The sequence below is a fragment of the Amblyomma mixtum genome, chromosome 1 (assembly GCF_055824585.1).
Source record: "Amblyomma mixtum isolate Tamu chromosome 1, ASM5582458v1, whole genome shotgun sequence".
NCBI classification, from domain to species: Eukaryota; Metazoa; Arthropoda; class Arachnida; order Ixodida; family Ixodidae; genus Amblyomma; species Amblyomma mixtum.
This window is the reverse complement of record NC_143012.1, coordinates 287,598,588-287,618,081: the sequence shown is the minus strand read 5'-3', so window position 1 is coordinate 287,618,081 and position 19,494 is coordinate 287,598,588. Positions and strand designations below refer to the sequence as shown.

At 48.3% G+C, this 19,494-nt stretch overlaps 1 protein-coding gene and 1 long non-coding RNA gene across 4 annotated transcripts in view; one reads left to right on the top strand and one right to left on the bottom strand.

Annotated features, from left to right (window-relative positions):
• The window catches only part of LOC149371965 (uncharacterized), a 43,678-nt gene extending 40,207 nt beyond the window's left edge, over positions 1 to 3,471 (bottom strand). For 2 of the 3 annotated variants that reach the window (XR_016286945.1, XR_016286943.1), the window contains exon 1: positions 3,309 to 3,471. This is a non-coding gene — a long non-coding RNA (uncharacterized LOC149371965). Of the gene's footprint in view, positions 1 to 3,243 lie in introns of all 3 variants that reach the window. The other variant, XR_016286944.1, reaches the window with a different exon arrangement.
• A 410-nt stretch (positions 3,472 to 3,881) lies between these two features.
• The window catches only part of LOC149371964 (homeobox protein CDX-1-like), a 42,074-nt gene continuing 26,461 nt past the window's right edge, over positions 3,882 to 19,494 (top strand). The window contains exon 1 of the mRNA XM_089566299.1: positions 3,882 to 4,336. Within this exon, the coding sequence (XP_089422425.1) occupies positions 3,904 to 4,336 (433 nt within the window). The 5' untranslated portion in view covers positions 3,882 to 3,903. The remainder of the gene's footprint in view (positions 4,337 to 19,494) is intronic.

Here is a 19,494-nt window from a genome sequence, read left to right as displayed (position 1 = left end):
CGCGAGATAAGCGCAGGTTGAACCACGGCGCTTTTCGGACGCGCCGGATACGCCGACGGACGAAGCCCGCCCTTGTCCGCTCACCTTCTTTATCTTCTTTTTTTTTCTTCTTAAAAAACCGCGACGTCACGTGAGTCCAGCCGGCGGCGGCTCCTGGGCGCCCGAATTCACGGAACTTCGCAAAGAAGGGTCCGCCAGCTCTCATGTACACACGGAACTTCGTCACCGCAACTGTGTGTCTTACGGGTGCAGTCGGGTATGACGGGCCCTGCAGCCGTGTCTTATTGAGGCCCGTGTCGCCTTCCTTGGGACAAAGCGTGTAGTGTTACACAGACGCCCCGCTACTCTCCGTCACTGGTATACTGAGTTTTTTATTTTTTTATTTGGTTTCACAGTCATACGAAAGAGCTGAGAGAGATAAACATGCACCAGTTCGCTTAGTAAACATTGAGCAAGCGGAACGCAGCTGTACTCTACGCAAATAAAGATATGGGTCTGCTCAGAATAAGTCTCTACAACGCCCTGTAACGAGCGCGAAGTCGTACACTTTTTGGAGCCTGACCAACGACCGCTGGTGCACCACTGAGAGTGATACCCCACTCTCCACTCGTTGCCCCAGTTCGTCCAGACCGAAGCTGTCCATTCGGAGCGGCAACCGCGTGAGTGAGCAATTGAGGTTCAATAAAACCACTCGCCATCTATCGCCTTCGAAAGAGCTCGCCCCCGCAGCGAGCTTTTCCGCATTAACGATCATACTGCGGTAAAGCATGCTTGCGGTTCTCGAATCGAACCACTATACGAAAAAAAAAATAAAAACCCTCTGAACGGGCTGACGAGAGAGGCACAGTTCTTCGCTTCATCGTGTCGGCAGTCCTAAGGACAATCATCGTAAAAGCCGCCATGACTGCTCCGAGAGCGACAGGTGTGCTACTCAGACGCAGCCGTGCTCCTTATCCGAACGTCACTTTTGCGGGTCCTAACGTCGGCGTTTACGCGGATAACGATGAAATACAACACTCCGTCTGAAGCAGTTTAACGGCTTCCCAACCAGCAGCGAGAACATCACACCGTAAATCGCTTTTATATGAGCTATTTTCGAAGGTGCGCATTCGGTGCGTTCTTGCTTTCCTCGATTTTTTGCACGTATTCCGCGAAACACTGGCCAATGGTCGAGGGCCGTATAACGCTGCTTTCCGTTTTATGCGATTCGCCTTCGTCACTCTTGTCTTATGGCAGGTAATTTTCCTTTAGAAGCCCAATGTTGGACTGCTTTTCCTTGTTCGAAGTTGGTTCCAATTACTCACTTACGCCGTCTCCAACTCCATGAGCATTCTACGCGTGTACGGCTCCACTAACGCATTTAATAAGTCATTTCTACCTGTTGCCATCGAAGAATGGACTTCATTACCCGAGTTCATTGTCGTCGAACGCGATCCATGTAAGTTCCGCCAATTGCTGCTGTCGCACTTAAAAACCTGATGTTGATTATTCTTCTCTTTGTGTTTTACTACCGTTCTATATATGTTTGGCCGCTCTCCGTGATGGGTTCTTGCACATTTTTTTTCTTTATATCCTGCCAGTATATGTATATGGCGTTACTTCTTGTGAAGTAACGCCCCCAACCCCCCCTTATGTAATGTAGTCGACACATACGTGTCGTTACTTGGTATCCGAGTTTTGTTGACAGCGCCTGTGCAAATATCGCATGTTCGGCGAGAGCAGTATAAGTACCGTCTGCGTTTTATAACTGTTCCAACATTGTTGGGACAGCATCAGGGTGAATGTTGAATTTACGCAAGAAAGCTATGTTGAACCTCATCTTTTTTTAACGACAAAGCTTCAAATGTGACCCCCCCCCCCCTCCCTCCTCAATCGCTCTATTCAGCAGTGACTCATACATCTGCCTTTGCTCCTTCTGAAGTTAGCAAACTATAAATTATGCACACTGTATCGGCGTACCCTAAAGCGTTATCTCAGAAGGTAACTTTGATCGCCTCTGCTTCCAGCTACGATGTATTCAAACTCGAGAAACAATGACTCAATGACATGACAAACAATGAGTTGACATTTCGGATGCAATCTGATCGCTCCGAACACGTTCACTCTAGGCGCGGCCTCCACAGATAATAACGCACCCTTGATGTTCACAAGACCACAGACTATACGAGAAAAACGTTCCTTGCAGCGCACATATACTTCTGCATACGCAATGCACGCGCAGACAGAGGAAGATTGGCACAGCTCCTTGATCACCGAGCTTGGTGTCATCCCGCGATGTAGTAAATCTTTCTCCGAAACAATGCGGCTATATTTTCCGCATACATTGCCTCGACGATTAAATTAGTAATAAAAGGATTAATAACCAATACACAGGGCAGCTCGCAAGAGTAAATATATACGTTCTGAATGCGCATTAGCCATCAGGGACTTGTAAATAAGCGATCGTTGCGGAACCTGACAAAGTGCGTCTTCATGCGTGGCCCGAGCTGGCGCCTCCGCTGTTGCAGCTGCCGAACATACACGCCACTTATTAAATATTAAGGGTAAGGTCCATCACTATACAGCACTGATCTTTGCGCAGAATACGAGTGTATATAGAAGGTACCGACAACAACGGGCGATCGCGCTGTTGAGCGATGACCCGTTTAGTGGAGCAAAAGTCGGGGTTTGCTCAGTCGTTAATAGTGTTGAAACGGCTATTAAACGAACAACACACTTTCAGCCACGAACACCGCACACATGGCCGGTTATTTCCCATGGCGTTAAATTAACTACTGATCTATTAATAAGTTAGCAAACTATAAGTTATGCATTGAAGATGGCTTAAAATTATGTAGTCATTGCATTTATCTTGAATTTTATGCATTAACTTTTATAACAAAATCTCTTGATGGGTGTCAGATGAGAATAGTTAACCCTTTTCTCGTGCCTACCAGCATTAACATTACTATGCCGAAGAAAACGCTCTTGTAACGACTGCAATCGCAGTGTGCCATAGTTCAAATCATGCCTGCATAGGCGAACTACTGAAGATAAGCGTGCTTTTGTCTGTCATAAGACTTTTTCGTTTTTTTTTTAGGGCTCTTGAGAAATTCCAATTCCCGTAAAACGTTTGGACAAATATCCCTCAGCAATTCTTTACGGCCTAGCGGGTTTTCAGGGAGCGCGGTAAGGTGCACAGAATGATAAAATACTGCGAACACACGCTGTACTGAGTCCCATTGACGAGGGATCTCCACCTACCATGTACCAATAACGACGGCTCGACGAGCATGTGCGCAAATCGGGCGTAGCGGGGCGATCCTCACCTCGTCCAGCTCAGTGTGCCGTGCCCGTACGCGACGCCGAAAAGGCCGTGGCGAGCGAACCCAGCGGAGCTGCGTGAGACTCGCGTGAGTGCGCCGCCGTCCTGGACTGATTTAGAGGCTGTCCGTAATGAGGGCTCGAAAAAAGGCGCCTCAATGACTTAACTACCGCGAGGGGAGGGGAGGCGGAAGGGATTACTCTCTTGACAATGCACGTAAGTGTGTATGGTAAAGCAATAAACGCGTGCCTCTTCGATACACCGTGGCGGTCGGCCGACCGCCGTGGCTGGCCCGCTGTGTGACGGGCCCCCGTCGTTCATCGTGGACGGTTATGCGACCGCGAGCTGGGCGTCGCGCTCGCTAGCGGGCCCCGCTATGCTGTCGTCCAAAGGCTGCTTCGCTCTTCATTCCCCCCTCCCTCCCTTTATTTTGTTCTTGTTCTACGGTGTGTCGTAAATCAAGAGCGGCAACGGGCAAGAGCCGAGCGCGCGGCTCTAGCGGCTGCCCTCCCCCGTCGGGGCGGTGCGGCCCCGTGGGCGGGGGGCGGCGTCCAATGGGCCGCGCGGCGTCGACGCGTCCGCACGAGCCAGAGCGCACCATGTTCCCGTCGCGGCAGGAAGCGGGTCCCGCGGCGGCAGCCTTCCAGTACACCTGCTACCCGACGCCGCCCTCGCCGCCGCCCCAGTACGCCGCCGGGTTCGCGGCCGGAGCGGCCGTGCCTGGCGGCGGGCTCGTCATGGACGCTGCGGACCCGGGCTGCTGGGGCGGCGCCTACCGTTACGACGACTGGGCGCTGCAGCCGCAGCCCCCGCAGACGGCGTCGTTCGCGCCAGCGGCGTACGCGGGCTACGGTGCCGAGCTGGCCGCGGCCACCAGCCCCGACTCCGGTCTGGCACCTTCCGACCTGAGCGGCACGCCGTCGCCGGGCCTCCAACAGGCGGCGGCCAACGTGGTGGTGGCCAGGCCGACGCCGGCGCGCTCTCCCTTCGAATGGATGATGAAGCCCTCGTACCAGGTCCAACCGAACCCCGGTGAGCCCCCGCTCGGGTGGAAATTGTGACGACTAAAAACGGGCACCTGTTGCATTATATAAGCTGGCGCCACCTCACGGTCGGGATTCGAACTAAGAGCAGGAAGCATTTATTCATTCATGCCTCGACTACTAACGCAATCTACTCTCCAAGAAGGTGCATCAAGTAGACATGTATTTGTGCACTGGGCCAAAATTAAACGAGAATGGCGGGGAATAACCTAATAAGCTTCCGACGGCGGTGTGGTTTGCTGCCCTATGCTCATCGACAATGCGAAAAGCCACGGGTTGGATGTTTTCGAGCGCTGTTCTCGTGCCTCCTTGCGCTAAGCTGAATAATCGGATGATATTTTGACTGGCTGGTATCAATGCTTCCCACCTCATTCGTCGTTATAAGCTTTGCTGGTCAAAGCTCAGCAAAGCCATTCTGTTGATTGCAAGCTCACTAACCTCGAGAATACACCACACGAAGGTCCACCATGCAGGCAATGTTTTTGGGCAGAAATGCGGGGATTTTTAAAAAAGACCTGTTGTATTGAGGAGCAGCTAAGCGGAGAAATTAATTTACCAGCGGACATAATGAAGGGTAACCGCGGCTGAAAGCTGCGTACAGCTTGATTGACTGGGCGCGCAGCGTATTCTGCAGGTAGCGTGAACGCGTGATTTATGGAAAGCAGACTGGTGAGAAAGTCATAAATAACGACTCAGCAGTAAACGGGAGTCATAAAAAGGAGGGGGGGGGGGGGGGGGGTGGGGGGGTCTTTAAACCTTAACGATGTGTCATTTCGGAAGCCACATCCAGTTCATGCCGTAGGATACCAGCAGTAAACTTCTGGTTTTGGGCCGATTCCGCCAGCAAGCGGACGTTTTCGGCCTCCGCCCGGGCGTGGGTCGGAAAGGCGTTGTACGATCACTCTGCTGCTTGCGGACGAGCTGGATGGTTCGAGCGTTCCTATTGGCGCTCCCGGCTGTGTTTCCCGTCTAATCGTGTGCGGCGGTACAGGCATGTGTTGGCAGCGAAAGACGCAGATATCTTGCGGTAGAAATTACCCGTATTAATTGTGGCGCATTCGAGACTTATCCGTTGCGTCAAAGTTTCTTTTGCGGCGGGATTTTCGTCAAAGCTGAACCCGTGGTCGGCTGTGATGGCACGGATCTCGGTTCCGCCGACCTTGGCGGCCGCGAACCAATTCGCGACAAAACTTTGAAACATCGAAGGCAGGTCTGATCATCTGAAGCGATGTCGCGGGAAACGATACGTAGTTGGACCACTTCTACCCAACAGACTGAAAAACGCGTCGCATCGCAATCGAGTACTCCTCCTCGTTCGAAGATACGTGCTCACAACGGCCTGTGATTTCCGCCCCAAAATAACAGAATGCTGCCTGCTCTGAAAGTTATGCTGCTCCGACAAATTCAGAATGACGACGCGATTCTTACTGCGAATTCTCAATCGGGCCAGGCTGCTGTACAGGCTGCTAACAACGGTCCGTAATTATAAAATCGGGATGATCATATTTTTTAAATAGTTAAGATTACATACTTAAAATTTTTAGTCAGTTATTCAAAATAGCACGCTTGAGTGTTTTTGCATTCTTGACAGAGAAAAAAAATAATTGCAATATACCTATATCACTGCCAGTCTGCTTTCAAAGAAAGAAATTAACTGAGGCATCGACAGGCATCAGAAATTTGTAGAAGACCGATATGAAGTTAGGCCGAGGAATGCCAAAGAAAAACAGAAAAGCAGGGACGGCTTTTGTCGTTTCTTGCATCTCTATACTGCAACTTGAAGTTGATGGCTTTTGTGTTTAAGATGAACCAACAGCCCTGTCCTGAATATATAAAGGTCGCATGCATAAGTGTGCATTTGCCACTTTATGAAGTCGATGTCTTGCTTAGTGGAAGAGACGATTAGAGAGAAGTGCTAAGGAAAGTCTGACACAGATGGGAAAAATAATGCATGCTTACCTTTTCAGGGCACGAGTTTAGCTGGCTTGACCTAGCTTGTGCAGTGTGCAAGTTAGCCTAAGTGCAACTGTATACCGTCCGACAAAACTATTGTGTAAATCTGCTCAGATTTTACTTGAAATAGATTGTGGGGAAAGTTCTTATGCATAAGAGAGCATTGTATTGGTTTGCTAAGATGAGCAAGCGACTAAGCACTTCATTAGAACAATTTATTTTAACCTTTATAATACCTAAACAGTACTAAATTACAACAATACCTGAGTGGTAAGCTGACATGATATACCAAGTAGGAACTTGATGAGTTTGTAATTTACTATTAAGAAATAATTAACCATTAGCATTCAAGCACAGCCATACGGCTACAAAGAAAAGCTTTGTAGGTTTTCTCTGTAGCCTTATGGCTTCACTTGGGTTGACGCCAATGAGTAGTTACTCCCTTATCCCAAATCTCCTGCCTTAGAGGGTTTACCTAAATCAGTGAGTGAACATCATCATTTACTGCATGGATTTCTGCAGTGACCAGCTCAAAGGACAAGAGTCAAGGTGCATGTCGTCAAGAAAAGAGAAAGTTGGCTATTGCAGAAATGTTTTCTAGAAGCTTGCCAATTTGGATGAAACAACTTAATGGGTCAAAACTAGAATCTAGAAGCTGGGGGAAAGAGTACGAAATGTGTTTGGTGATTTGTAGCACATGCCAATGCTACAAATAGGGCCATAGGTGCTGGGTGATGGAGGGTGAGAAACATAGAGGAGCCAAGTTATGATGAGGCAGGAAGCTATCTGCACAGCATGCACAACCTGCTTCCTGTCCCGTTGCTGCTTTCTGTAAATTTCACAGAACTGTGGGTGTACTGTGGGTGAACCGGTGGCAAGTTGGCATGTCGAAACTATGCTAAGGGATGATGACAGAGCAAGAACTGCCACCCTCTGCAATGGTGGTGTTCCTATCGTCTTTGTTCCTAGGTAGCTTTACCAGCTCCACAGGGCTCATTTTGGAATCTGCAAGCAATCATGTCTGTAGCAAGCAGTCACAGGCAAACGAAGGTAGCAGATAGACATATGCAAGTGCATCGACAACATCTTCTCAAGGCTTCGAGAATGTCCTGTTAAACAAACTGCTGTGGCTGACCCAGAAAGTGCTGCTTAACAACCGTTTAACACCAATAAGGCCGATTTCACGAGCAGTTCTGCAACAATAGCATTCTGAACACATCATTTAGTTTCGTACCGCTGATCTCCAGATCGAAAGGGACCGTGAGCATAATCAACAGCAAACACTGTCATTGCCCATCGGGCGCTTCAAGGCACCCGCATTTTTCTCATTGCGGTGTAAACCAAGATCCCACTTAACTTCATATTGCCAAGCATTTGTCAATACTGACTTAACACTGCTAAGCAAAAAGAGAAAAAAAAGCAATGGCAAAGGTTTCCTCAATGTTTTTTTTTTGTTTTTCATCAAGACTCGTTATGCCCAACTTTTTTTTTCTGCACTACACCAGCTGAAATGCTCATAAAAAAGAGACTCATGAGTTGGCACATATTAGAGATTTGTACACTGTCAACCAGCTGTGATTTAAATGCGGCAATGATTCTTGTTTGTAATCGCGTAATACCGTATTGTCTCAACCTAAACCGAAATGGCTAGAGGAAGTGTTCAGTCGCCCATTCATCACGCAGGTGTTTATTGCAGGGAAATGTGCGCGCAGCCGCCAGGAAATAAAAAAAGAAATGACGCTCCCGAAGATACATTTGCACTGCATCGATGTTTTCACACAGGTTACACAGTTCCTCCGGCGAGTCGTAAACAGAGCACCCATTTGCACAAAATGTATTGAATGGAGCTCCAAGGTGCAGAAGGATGGCGACATTGCTGTTGTCGCCGCAGAAAACAGTACGACGGCCGTGCAGCCAAGCTCGCGTCACGTCGCACACACGGCAATTCTCAAGCACAGTGACCGCACGAATCGCGATAAAAATCGTAATGAAGGCGTAGCAGAAACAACGTCGTGTGAACGCTTCGGTCGCGATCATCGCAACGAATGAAACCAGCTGCACAACGTCACGTTCATTTCAGCACTCGAAAAGCACGGCGTGCGTAGTGAGCTCTCGCAGGTGCACATTTCGCGGCCTTGACGCAAAAGCAATCACTTTCGCTACGCGGACACTAGTCACTGTGCTAGGCAGCTAATGCGCGCACAAGAAATTCACCGTGAGCAGCTGTTACTCGCCGCTGTACACGATGATCCTCGCAGGAATTAGTAACGCTTGCAACAACCACAAACAAACAGCTCCATATAAACACTTCGTGACACCGCCAATGCGTAGGTCTTGCGTCGGTTTGAAGAGGCGCTCTGTACTCCATCAGCGTCGATGATTAGAAATGTCGCTCGCCGCTGCTGCACGCGGAGAAGTTCGCAGTCGCTCTGAACACTAGTAATGTCAACATCTGACCAATATAATATGCTTTGCGCATAGCTGCCACCACTTATGCCTCGCTTCCCGGTTCAGGCAACGGACGGTCATCTTGCCCCGGCAGAAGCGGAGTCGGGCCTGAGACGTCACGTAAAAAGCAGCCAATCGCTGCAATCCGCCTGCCGGCCGGATCCGCTCATCCGCCCGAAAGTTGAAGTTGACCAACTTTCCTTCCGCTCGCCGGACCGGGCGGACGCCGCCTATTGTCTGGTCTGAGCAGTCCGTCATCCGCCTGCCGGGCGGAAGGCTAAAAAAAAAATGGCCTGGCTTAGCTTATGGTTAAGCCTAGGATGCGAAGCATACCGCCGGCGGAGGCTGCGTGTCCGCAAGCGAGCGCACGAGTTGAGCCCCAGCTTTCACAGAGTTTGTGACGTCAGCGCCCCTTGCGGAAGGAGCGGGAGTTAGGCCGCCGGTGGAGGCTGCGCGTCCGCAAGCGAGTGCACGATTTGAGCCCCAGCTTTCACAGCTGTTGTGACGTCAGCGCCCCTAGCGGAAGGAGCAGGAGTTAGGCCGCCGGTGGAGGCTGCGCGTCCGCAAGCGAGCGCACGAGTTGAGCCCCAGCTTTCACAGCTGTTGTGACGTCATATCACGTGGTGCGCCGATGTAGGTCAAGTGGTAGCTACGCGGCCGCGCGCTCGGTTGTGCGGCTAGTATGCTTCGCATAAAAGACGATCGTACGACGGTCCTTAAACCAAGGTTACTTCGCAGTCATCGAAACGCTGTAGGGAATAAATGAAGAAACCAGATAAACGGTCGCTGTCGCATTCCCTGCTCTCTGAATAATGAGTTTTCAGCTAAGCCAGGTCTTTCAATAATTTCTTATTTGTCTGTTGCACTTCTGTTGTTGGTTCTGTGCCTGTATACTATAGTAAGATACAACTAATAAAAAACAGCAGTTGTTAACACTGGGCCACGGTCCGCGGCGTACCGTATTACTCCGCTAGCCAGTCACAAAAGTAAACGAAATCAGATTTTTAATGTTTAACTTTATTAAACAAGCCAAGTATCAAAATTCTAGACCTTATAACTTTTTCTCATTATTAGCTTGTTGCTTAGGTGACAAGAGAAGTTTTAACATCGGGATACTTTTTTGTCGTAGAGGAATTCTGTGCGCCGGCCCTAAATATGGGCGGAGCTTCACTGCAGTCTTCAGTAGTATCTTACTGTAATGGTGTGATCAACGTCTAATGTCCTCATGGCTACACATTAGAGAAAAAGCTTCAAATCAGAGCTCACACAGACACCTACTATATATATATATATTGCTACGGGTCGACTCAGAGAAGATGAGGCAGACGAAGTGAGAGGGCGCTTGGCGCGTGCTCGGGCTCCGGATCCTGTGCAGTGGCCTGTGTTTTGGCATATATATATATATATATATATATATATATATATATATATATATATATATATATATAGAGAGAGAGAGAGAGAGAGAGAGAGAGAGTGCGAACTTAGTGCTAAAGGCCCTCGAAGGAGGTATTTACATAGGGGGAATACATAATATACATTATACATAAATATACCTAATACATCAGAATAATACGACTATAGATAATATATGCATTTAGGTTCAACATATGCAGCAATACAAAAAGTTCAACACAAACAACAACAAAAAGTGTGCGAGACAGATTAAATACCAGCGGATGAGTTATGAGCGGATGAGTGACAGTTGTAGATGGCAGGTTATTGCAATCGACTATTGTGCGAGGAATAAATATCTTAGAGTAAAGGGATATGCGGCACGCGATGCACTTTACTTTGAAGGAGTGATCGTGGCGTGGAAAGACGACTGAGGGCGATTAGAAGAACTCGGCGTGAAGATCTAGTGATGATACAGTTCGTAGAAAAGTGCGAGACATGAAAGCTTGCGGCGAAGTGAAAAGAGGTCGAGTTTAGCGCGTTTTTTTTTTCAGTACTGTGACATTGATGAAATCTGAATAATTCGAGAAAATGAAACGAGCAACACGGCTCTGTAATGATTCAATGTCGCTAATTGAGTAGGCGTGGTCCGGATCCCAGATGGCTTATGCGTACTCTACTTTCGGACGAATTAATGTGATGTAAGCAATTTTCTTTAGATGTGAAGGGAAGTGAGCGGTGAGCCGAAGCTAAAGTAATGTTAGCATGGTGATTTCATGATAGGTCAGATGAAAAGTATGATAGGTCATGATAGGTCAGATGTGTGTGTGTGTGTGTGTGTGTGTGTGTGTGTGTGTGTGTGTGTGTGTGTGTGTGTGTGTGTGTGTGTGTGTGTGTGTGTGTGTGTGTGTGTGTGTGTGTGTGTGTGTGTGTGCGTGTGTGTGTGTGTGATAAAGTCACCAGAACTTGAAAACCATAACAACATTTAATTCACGACGTTTCGGCTGGAGGACCAGCCTTTCTCGAGTGTATTACAGTGTAATACTGTAATACACTCGAAAAAGGCTGGTCCTCCAGCCGAAACGTCGTGAATTAAATGTTATGTTTTTCAAGTTCTGGTGACTTTATCTTATATTAATCAATCAGCTGCCAAGAAATAATTTTTGATATATATATATATATGTGTGTGTGTGTGTGTGTGTGTGTGTGTGTGTGTGTGTGTGTGTGTGTGTGTGTGTGTGTGTGTGTGTGTGTGTGTGTGTGTGTGTGTGTGTGTGTGTGTGTGTGTGTGTGTGTGTGTGTGTGTTCCAACGTTTTAGTAGGTAAGCTGCCTGTTTCGCCGTTTGTGGCATACAACGAGCTACAGTCAAGACCGCTGAAAACACGAAAACAAAAACTTTCAATACCGCACCGATAGCTAAGTGTACGGGCTACTGGCAGAACCCCGATCTGCTAATTAACCACCAGATCTTCATCATCATCGTCAGCCTTACTGCGCCCACTGCAAGGCAAAGGCCTCTCCAGAAAACCACCAGATGGTGGCTGTTAATTTGGCATGCCCGGGCCTTGATTTGGAGTTCGCAGTTTTGATTCACGTTTGATTCGGAGTTCCCATGATTGATAAATGAATGAATCTGAAATAGCCGCAGTCGCTTGCGTTCTAAGCAGGGACGAGCAAGTCAATTAGTATGCTATATATGGCGTAAGCGCGTTCTTTGCCCAAGGACGACTTCGCCCTGCGCAGTCTGGTTTCTGTCAGCCTGATGGGAACTTGGTTTGGTTTGGTTTGGTTTATTGGGGTTTAACGTCCCAAAGCAACTCAGGCTATGAGGAACGCCGTAGTGAAGGGCTCCGGAAACTTCGATCACCTGGGGTTCTTTAACGTGCACTGACATCGCACAGTACACGGGCCTCTAGAATTTCGCCTTCATCGAAATTCAGCCGCCGCGGCCGGGATCGAACCCGCGTCTTTCGGGTCAGCAGCCGAGTGCCGTAACCACTGAGCCACCGCGGCGGGGCCTGATGGGAACGTTAGTGTCATTTCTTTAAGCCGTCACCGACACCTGCCGGTTGTTGAAAGGTGTCACGCTATTTCACAATAAGCACTGCGATGCCGGATAACTCGTGGGCTTTCGTCGGTGTCTCGGCAACAACTTGCATTACACGTGGAGCATGACTCGGTGCGCATACCCCACGGCATGATTCGCGATGTGGCACAGCGAGTCGAGTGGTATTTTGTGATGCAAGGTGACGAGACAAACTGAATGTGGAAGCAGAATAAACTAATAAAGGATATATACTGAAGCGCGCTGAACGTTGGCGAAGTGTCTTTTAGTGCAGTTAAATGTGTGAATGGAAATGACTGTACTTTGCGATTTTTTTATGCTGCCCCAAATTCATACAGCGGAGGATATGATGTCAAATATTTGATCTTCCCTATTATAAACATAAGGAGTTCACTCAGATTCACAAGATTCGTGCGTTACTGGACCAAGCAGAGGGCCTTCTCGAGTACATATTTCTGTCACATGAGTGCTGTAAGGATTCTTGCTCCGCCCTCAGGCGGCGGCAAAAAGGATTATTTATATTGTTTTTCAAACGCGTTTCTCACCGGAGTCGCAGCCTTACCAACCCTATACGCCCATGAAGTTATTAAAGGGTCGCTGATCACCCTCTGGTAGAAAATTTTCTGAATTCTGGCGATTGTCAGGCATTGTATCAGGAATCTGCGACCGCATAATTTTTAGGAGGCTTATTAACTGCAGAGTTACAACAGTCGCAGTGAAGTGATTTCGCCACGCTTCTCTCTGCTTTTTGAGTCAGTTTTTCTCTGCCTTGTGAGTCAGTTTCTCTCGGCAGTCTTCGCGACAATGCTTTTGCAAGCGAAAGGGGCAGGAAATGTCAGATTCTTGCGTCATGGTCCCGCCTCGCCAGGTTTTTTTTTTTTTTTCCTCGTTTTTCGCGCCCCGGCGTAATCCAGCGGTGCTTCCTTGCACTTGCCGCAAGACGGCGCCTTGTGGTGCATTGAGGTGTAGTGTTGTGGCTCTGACCGGGGCCATCAGTTGTTGGTATTGGAATCCGCGGTGCTGTCCCCGCAGGAGTAAGGACTAGGAGACTGGGAGACTAGGGAAAAAAAAGGCAAATATGTTCACATTAATTACATCATGGAACAGTATGAAAGTCTGTACAGGGTAAAAGACGACGACGAGGGGAGTACGACAAACGAAGCGGTCAGGCGCTCTTAAATAGCGTTTTCGCCTCCAGTTCCCGCCTTTTCCCTCCAATGAGTCGGCCTGTTTGTGGGCGCTGCCTTGGGTAGTGATGTTGAAGCTGGATGGACCCAGGGCTGTTGCTGCGGCACTTCCTTTTTCCCTTGTCCTTCTCGAACATCCGGTGTGAATGCGACACGAACGCGGGTCGGTTCTTGGGTCACTTCGTGCCTCCAGGAACGGCAACAAGGAAGTTGTCGAAGATGGGTCGTGGGTGGTTCGACGAAACCGCACCTTTGAGAAGGTCAGGTGACGGCGGACTCCCGAACAGAGGGAAGGGGTGACGTGTCTCGCCAACCCGGGGAGCCGTTATGCGACGCGACGGGCGCTGCTCAAAGACTCGCCTTGTCTGGAAAAGAACTTTCTTAACTCCTTTATTGAACTCCGCACCCGCGGGCGCTGGTAACGAGCGGGTTCTTCGCAGGAGGGAGCCTTCACGTCCGGCTTCAGAAAATATAAAGTAACGGCCTCTTCTGGTAAGTCGACTCCTGTCAAATTCTTACAGGGTGTTGCTCCTGTCCACTTTTTGGTGCAAAGAGCAGGCTTTGTGAAGGAAAGTCGTGACTCGTCCTCTACTCTCTTCCTCGACGTTTTCGCACTTTCCCTCAAAAAGTGGGGGTGAGTCGCATTCATGTAAACGCGGCTTATGAGAACCTCTATCTGCTACCACGAACCGCCTGTAGTCGAGGCTTCCGTTTACTTGTCCTTTGTCGTCGTGATGAAGGGAAGCTTTTTTTTCGCTCCTTTCAGTCACACTGCCGCCGCGGTGGCTCAGCGGTTATGGTGCTCGGCTGCTGACCCGAAAGACGCGGGTTCGATCCCGGCCGCGGCGGCTAGAATTTCTTTGGAGGAGAAATTCTAGAGGCCCGTGTACTGTGCGATGTCAGTGCGCGTTAAAGAACCCCAGGTGGTCGAAATTTCCGGAGCCCTCCACTACGGCGTCTCTCATAGCCTTAGTCGCTTTGGGACGTTAAACCCCATAAACCAAACCAACCTTTCAGTCACACGTCCACAGAGAACAGAGACACCTCATACTGCTGCATGCGCGCTTGCTTACGGAATGCGCAAGCATTTTCGTGCTTCGAGACGTCACGTTGACGTCAAGGACCACCTTTCCTAAAAGGCTTCGAGATAGAAGATTACGTTCGCTTGCGACAGCGTCTGCAGGATGACTGGCTGCGGGATTGCCGCGCCTGACAATAATCGGCGGCCTATTGCGTATCATGAAGCGACGTCTGGAAATGTCGCAAATGTCGCAACAACTGATCCTTTTGTATTTTCCTCCCTGCATACTCTATCTAGCCCCCCCCCCCCCCCCCCCCCCCCCAAGTCAAGCAATATATACCTGGTAGCAATGTAAAGAATCTCTTGTAAAAGAAGAGTATTTCAGAATTTTTTTTGTACATTTCCTAAACTCCAAACCACCCTGAGCTGCGTGGTTGAAAATTATTCTCATGAGACTCAAATCTTCACCTACGGCGCATCTTCAAAGGAGAGTTCCTCATGTGGTATCTATTTTCCCTCTACAGTGCAAATGCATTCCTATCGCCTTCAGCGGACGGCGTCCTTCACGTCGGCAGAGCTGTACAGTATCAAAGAAGCTGGCATATGCCTTACACCAAACAGCTGGACGATGGGTGATATCACCCATCGTCCAGCTAGCAGATACAAAACTCTTAGGTTTAGGTTGAGGTCGTGGTTAGTTACTAGCGGGATTAAAACTGGCCATTTAAGACAGATCTGTGACCTGGCAGATATTCGTCAGCATACGCGCAATCCCCACAAAAGTCATCTACTGCAGCTGTCATCAGATCTGAAGTCCAGGCCATAGTCTCGGCGAAGTTTTATAAGAAGACGGGAAGATAGAAAGCCAGTCTCGCTCTACTGTGGATATATGTGCGTCATTTAGCCAGTGTCGCAGGCCGCTGTACATGCGGTATATTGCTGTGGATTCCAGCTGTATGTGGCATTTTGGGCAATGAAACCGCAGACGAAGCGGCCTGCTGAAGTCCCCAGCACCGGAACTCTAGGAAGATTTCTTTACGAAATCTGAGGCGTCCTAAGTGGCGAAACAATGCGCTTATGAAGAAAGGAATCGGCCCTGGAGTTTGCCTTCTCATATTTAGGTATTCCTTCACTCTATTTAAGCACATTTAAGATATATTATGTCCAACATTCTCGCAAAAAAGTTTTGAAAATTGGAAAATTGTAAGGTACTCTTATGGAATATTGAAGATAATGGTTCATTCTTCTGATATATAGAAGTATCGTTATTGCAACATGTTTCCATCGATCACGTCGAGCAGTTAAGACTGCCGCAGAAAACCAATGGAGAACGCTTTTGACGGTAGCAAAAACGTTAATAGAAAAAAATGCGAGACTGCCGTCGGGCTATCTGCGGATATACAGGGTGTTTCACGTAAGACTTTCTGTAATTTTTAAAAATAAGCTATTTGAATTAGATGCGAACTTTTTCGGGCATAGCATTGTCAGTGGTGTAGTATATCATAATGCAGCTAAGACGTGCTAACTAGCAGGCTTGTTAACCAATATTTAATAGTTAACTTTTAAACTATTACCGTTGGGCTCCTTAATTATTGAGAGGCATGCAGCCCACCGTAAGTAATGTCCATAGCCGTTTTTAGAATTTCGAGAACGCGATTATCCTCAGCGCTGTGGCCCAACAAATTTCGCCTACATCGCGCCAAAATGCATGCGGTTTGAGAAGCTTGCAGGCAAAGCAACCTCTCCAGTGAACCTAACTCGTCGAAATAGCCAAAATTTGTTGGGCCACAGCGCCGAGGATAATCGCGTTCTCGAAATTCTAAAAACGGATATGGACATTACTTACGGTGGGCTACATGCCTCTCAATAATTAAGGAGCCCAACGGTAATAGTTTAAAAGTTAACTATTAAATATTGGTTAACAAGCCTGCTAGTTAGCACGTCTTAGCTGCATTATGATGTACTACACCACTGACAATGCTATGCCAGAAAAAGCGCGCATCTAATTCAAAAAGCTTATTTTTAAAAATTGCAGAAAGTCTTAGGTGAAACACCCTGTATTGATTGTAATAGTGAAATCTTACACTACATGAAAAAAAAATTGCGTTCATAAACCCTTTCCTGTTCAAAAATGCTTTTGTCCGGAATTGCTGGGTATGACTTCTTCGTACAGGCTTCCTCGCCGTCTGAAACTGTCTATCATCGTCTTCGACTGAACGCCGGCTTTGCAAACAGCCTCCAATTGCAGCACATTATGTTAAACGTTCAACTTACTCAGACGAGCATATTACGAGCATCCGATGGAAACTCTCGAAGAAGTGCCATTAACAATGAACCGCGCTTTAGCTTCCTCATGAGCTTGTCTGGAGCAGCAGCGCTGTGCACTGAACTTTTTATTTGCCTATTGAAAGGACATTTGACTAATTTACAATCTTTAAAAGCCTTCTTGCATCGCACTTGATGTGTATTCGCCGCGCACTGAAGTTTCATGTCCAGCATTACTGGAGAAAAATTTTGAATATTGTGATATTGTAAAGTAGTGTTATGGAAATAGTGAAGATTCTATTCTTCCGATGCATAGCAAAATCTTGCTTTTAAAGTTTTTGCATCGCTCACATCGAGCAGTTTAGACTAGCACAGAAAACCGATGGGGAATGCCTTTGACGATAGCAAAAATGGTAACAGCAAAAAAAAAAAAAAAAAATGCAAGCGTGCCGATGGGAGATGTGTGCACATATTGATGGTTGGAGTGAAATCCTACAATATATAAAAATTTCGTTCATAAACACTTTCTCGTCGAAAAATGCCTTTGTCCAGAATTGCTGGGCCTGTGTCTGCCTGTGAATGTCACCTGCAGGATATTACATTTCTGAATGCACGAACTTTAAAATTTCCGTGCATTCTCCTTTGATGTATATTATTTCAACCATGAATATCTTTCTTTTTAATTCTTTTCCTCTACTATTTTGCACACCCGTCCCTTTCCCTTAACGTCGGATAAATTCAGGGCCTTTCTTTAAAGAGCTTCTCTCTCTTTTTGTATGGCAACATTTTTGTGTCGCAGTGTCGCCTGCACTCTTGCTTTTGGAGCGACAAATGACAGCCACATTGAGGAAAGAAAGAAACACGTTACAATGTTACCCGGGTAACCCTATAGGCGGCGAATGCCATGAGAAGTTCCGAAAACACGTGCCTATTGTCACGTGACCTAACTCGAACATGTGAACCTGGCAGTGAGAACTCTCGCGGAACAAGCTGACGCTGCTATAGCTCCAGAAAGATGCCAGTACTATGAGATTTATTCAACTATACCTACTGCTGCTCCGGGAATCGGCAACCTGTATCGATGATTAGACGAGTTATTGGGAAGAAAAAAAAAATCCCATTCGAGGCGTTGATGTCTGCGGCTCTTCAGGAAACGGCCACTATCAACGGCAGCTTGTAAGTGGCCCGCGTTAAAGAGGGAAGTGAGAGCTGCTTCATCCCTTTCAACAACCTGCATTTAAGGCCGCGATAGAGCCGGGACATGTGCGAACGACCATCTCCGATCTTGATGAGATTCACTGGGGCACTGACCATGGTCAAACAAAAACAAAAATGACGTTTCGGGAGCGCTACGGCTCCCTTGTTCACAATGAGCAACCGGCTCGTCGTCCCGGGCTTTTTGTAGCGGTTAGTATCGTTTTCAGACATTTAGCGTAGATAGGGTGCAATGTGCCATCATTCTTATTTATTGTGTTAGGCGTAGTCTGGATTATTAGTGACTCGAGATTTCGGCGGGCTGATACATTCTTTTCTGTTGTCACTATATATCTGCTTCGTCCCAGTTAATTTCATGGCCAGTCTCTTGCGCATGCTCCGCGATTGCGTTCGTTGTCACTTTTCCTCTTCATCATTTTTGTTTTTATTTGACCATGGTCAGTGACCAGTGAATCTCATCAAGCCATGATTCCTGACCAGACGGTATGCCGTCGAACCCTTGACTACATCATCTCCGATCTTGTTTCCGCTCTGCTTCGGTTTCTCTGTTAGGTTTTTCTCGCTGTATCTTTTACCCAGATTGCCGCGGGATACTCTGCATTCATCTTTCTTTCACTCTTTTTTTCTTCTTTCTTTCGCGTTAGAATTTCGCGCGACGCCCTGTTCTCTCTTTTGGAACTGCTCGCTTCCATACCCCACACCCACCTTGCTTCGTCGAACGCCTCCGTATGGAGGCCTGTAGTGTGTCAGTGGAGCCTTGGGGCATCGGCACCGCCTCGGCGGCTCCCGTCCGGGACCTCACGCATCTCCGTCCTTCTCCCCTTGGCGATTGTCTTTCTTCGTTAAGGGAGGAAAGGAAAGCCACTTGAAAGCGACGTACGGGCGCCGAGTGTAAAATAAGAAAACGAAAGCCCACTTACGTGGCCATGAAAGGAGAGAAATGGAGGACACGGCCGTAGGCTGCCAGCGCGCCGCGATCGCCCGAGGCCGACGGGGACGCGGGAGGAGACGTCGGGAAACAGGCCGTAGGGACACCACGCCGCCGCCACTGGTGCCTTTGACACGTGCCGCCCCTTTGTTAGGAGTTGGAAGAACAGACTGGCCGGAGACGCTTTTCGCGCTCTGCCCCGGGGACTGGCGTTTTCAGGCCGTGGTGTATACGCGTACGTGGCTGGCAGGACCGCGCACGGCTGTGCATTTCGGGCTCGTCGGAATCCGCACCGTGCAGCGGTGTTTTTGCTTCAGAGCCTACGAATGCTGCGACTATACCGGGCCATTGTGCATGCTGACGGTGATAGCAGCATGAAAGAATTTTCTTAAGGGCTGACGGCGCCGTCGGGAGAGCGACTGAAATGAAGCGCTTTGGCATGCGGTCCAGCTTGAATTTGGCCCGGGTGGTCGATGCCGTATGAGCCGGTGCATGGGACCTGTCGAGACTTCGCCACCTGTGCTTATGCGGTTCAGTGGAAGTATCTGCCCTGGGTGAAGAGTCAAACAGTCTGGGAGCATTTCTCTCCCCCCCCCCCCCCCCTTTTTTTTTTTGTTGAGCACCGCATGAGCACCGCAAATGAGCACCGCAAGTGCTCATTTTCTTTTG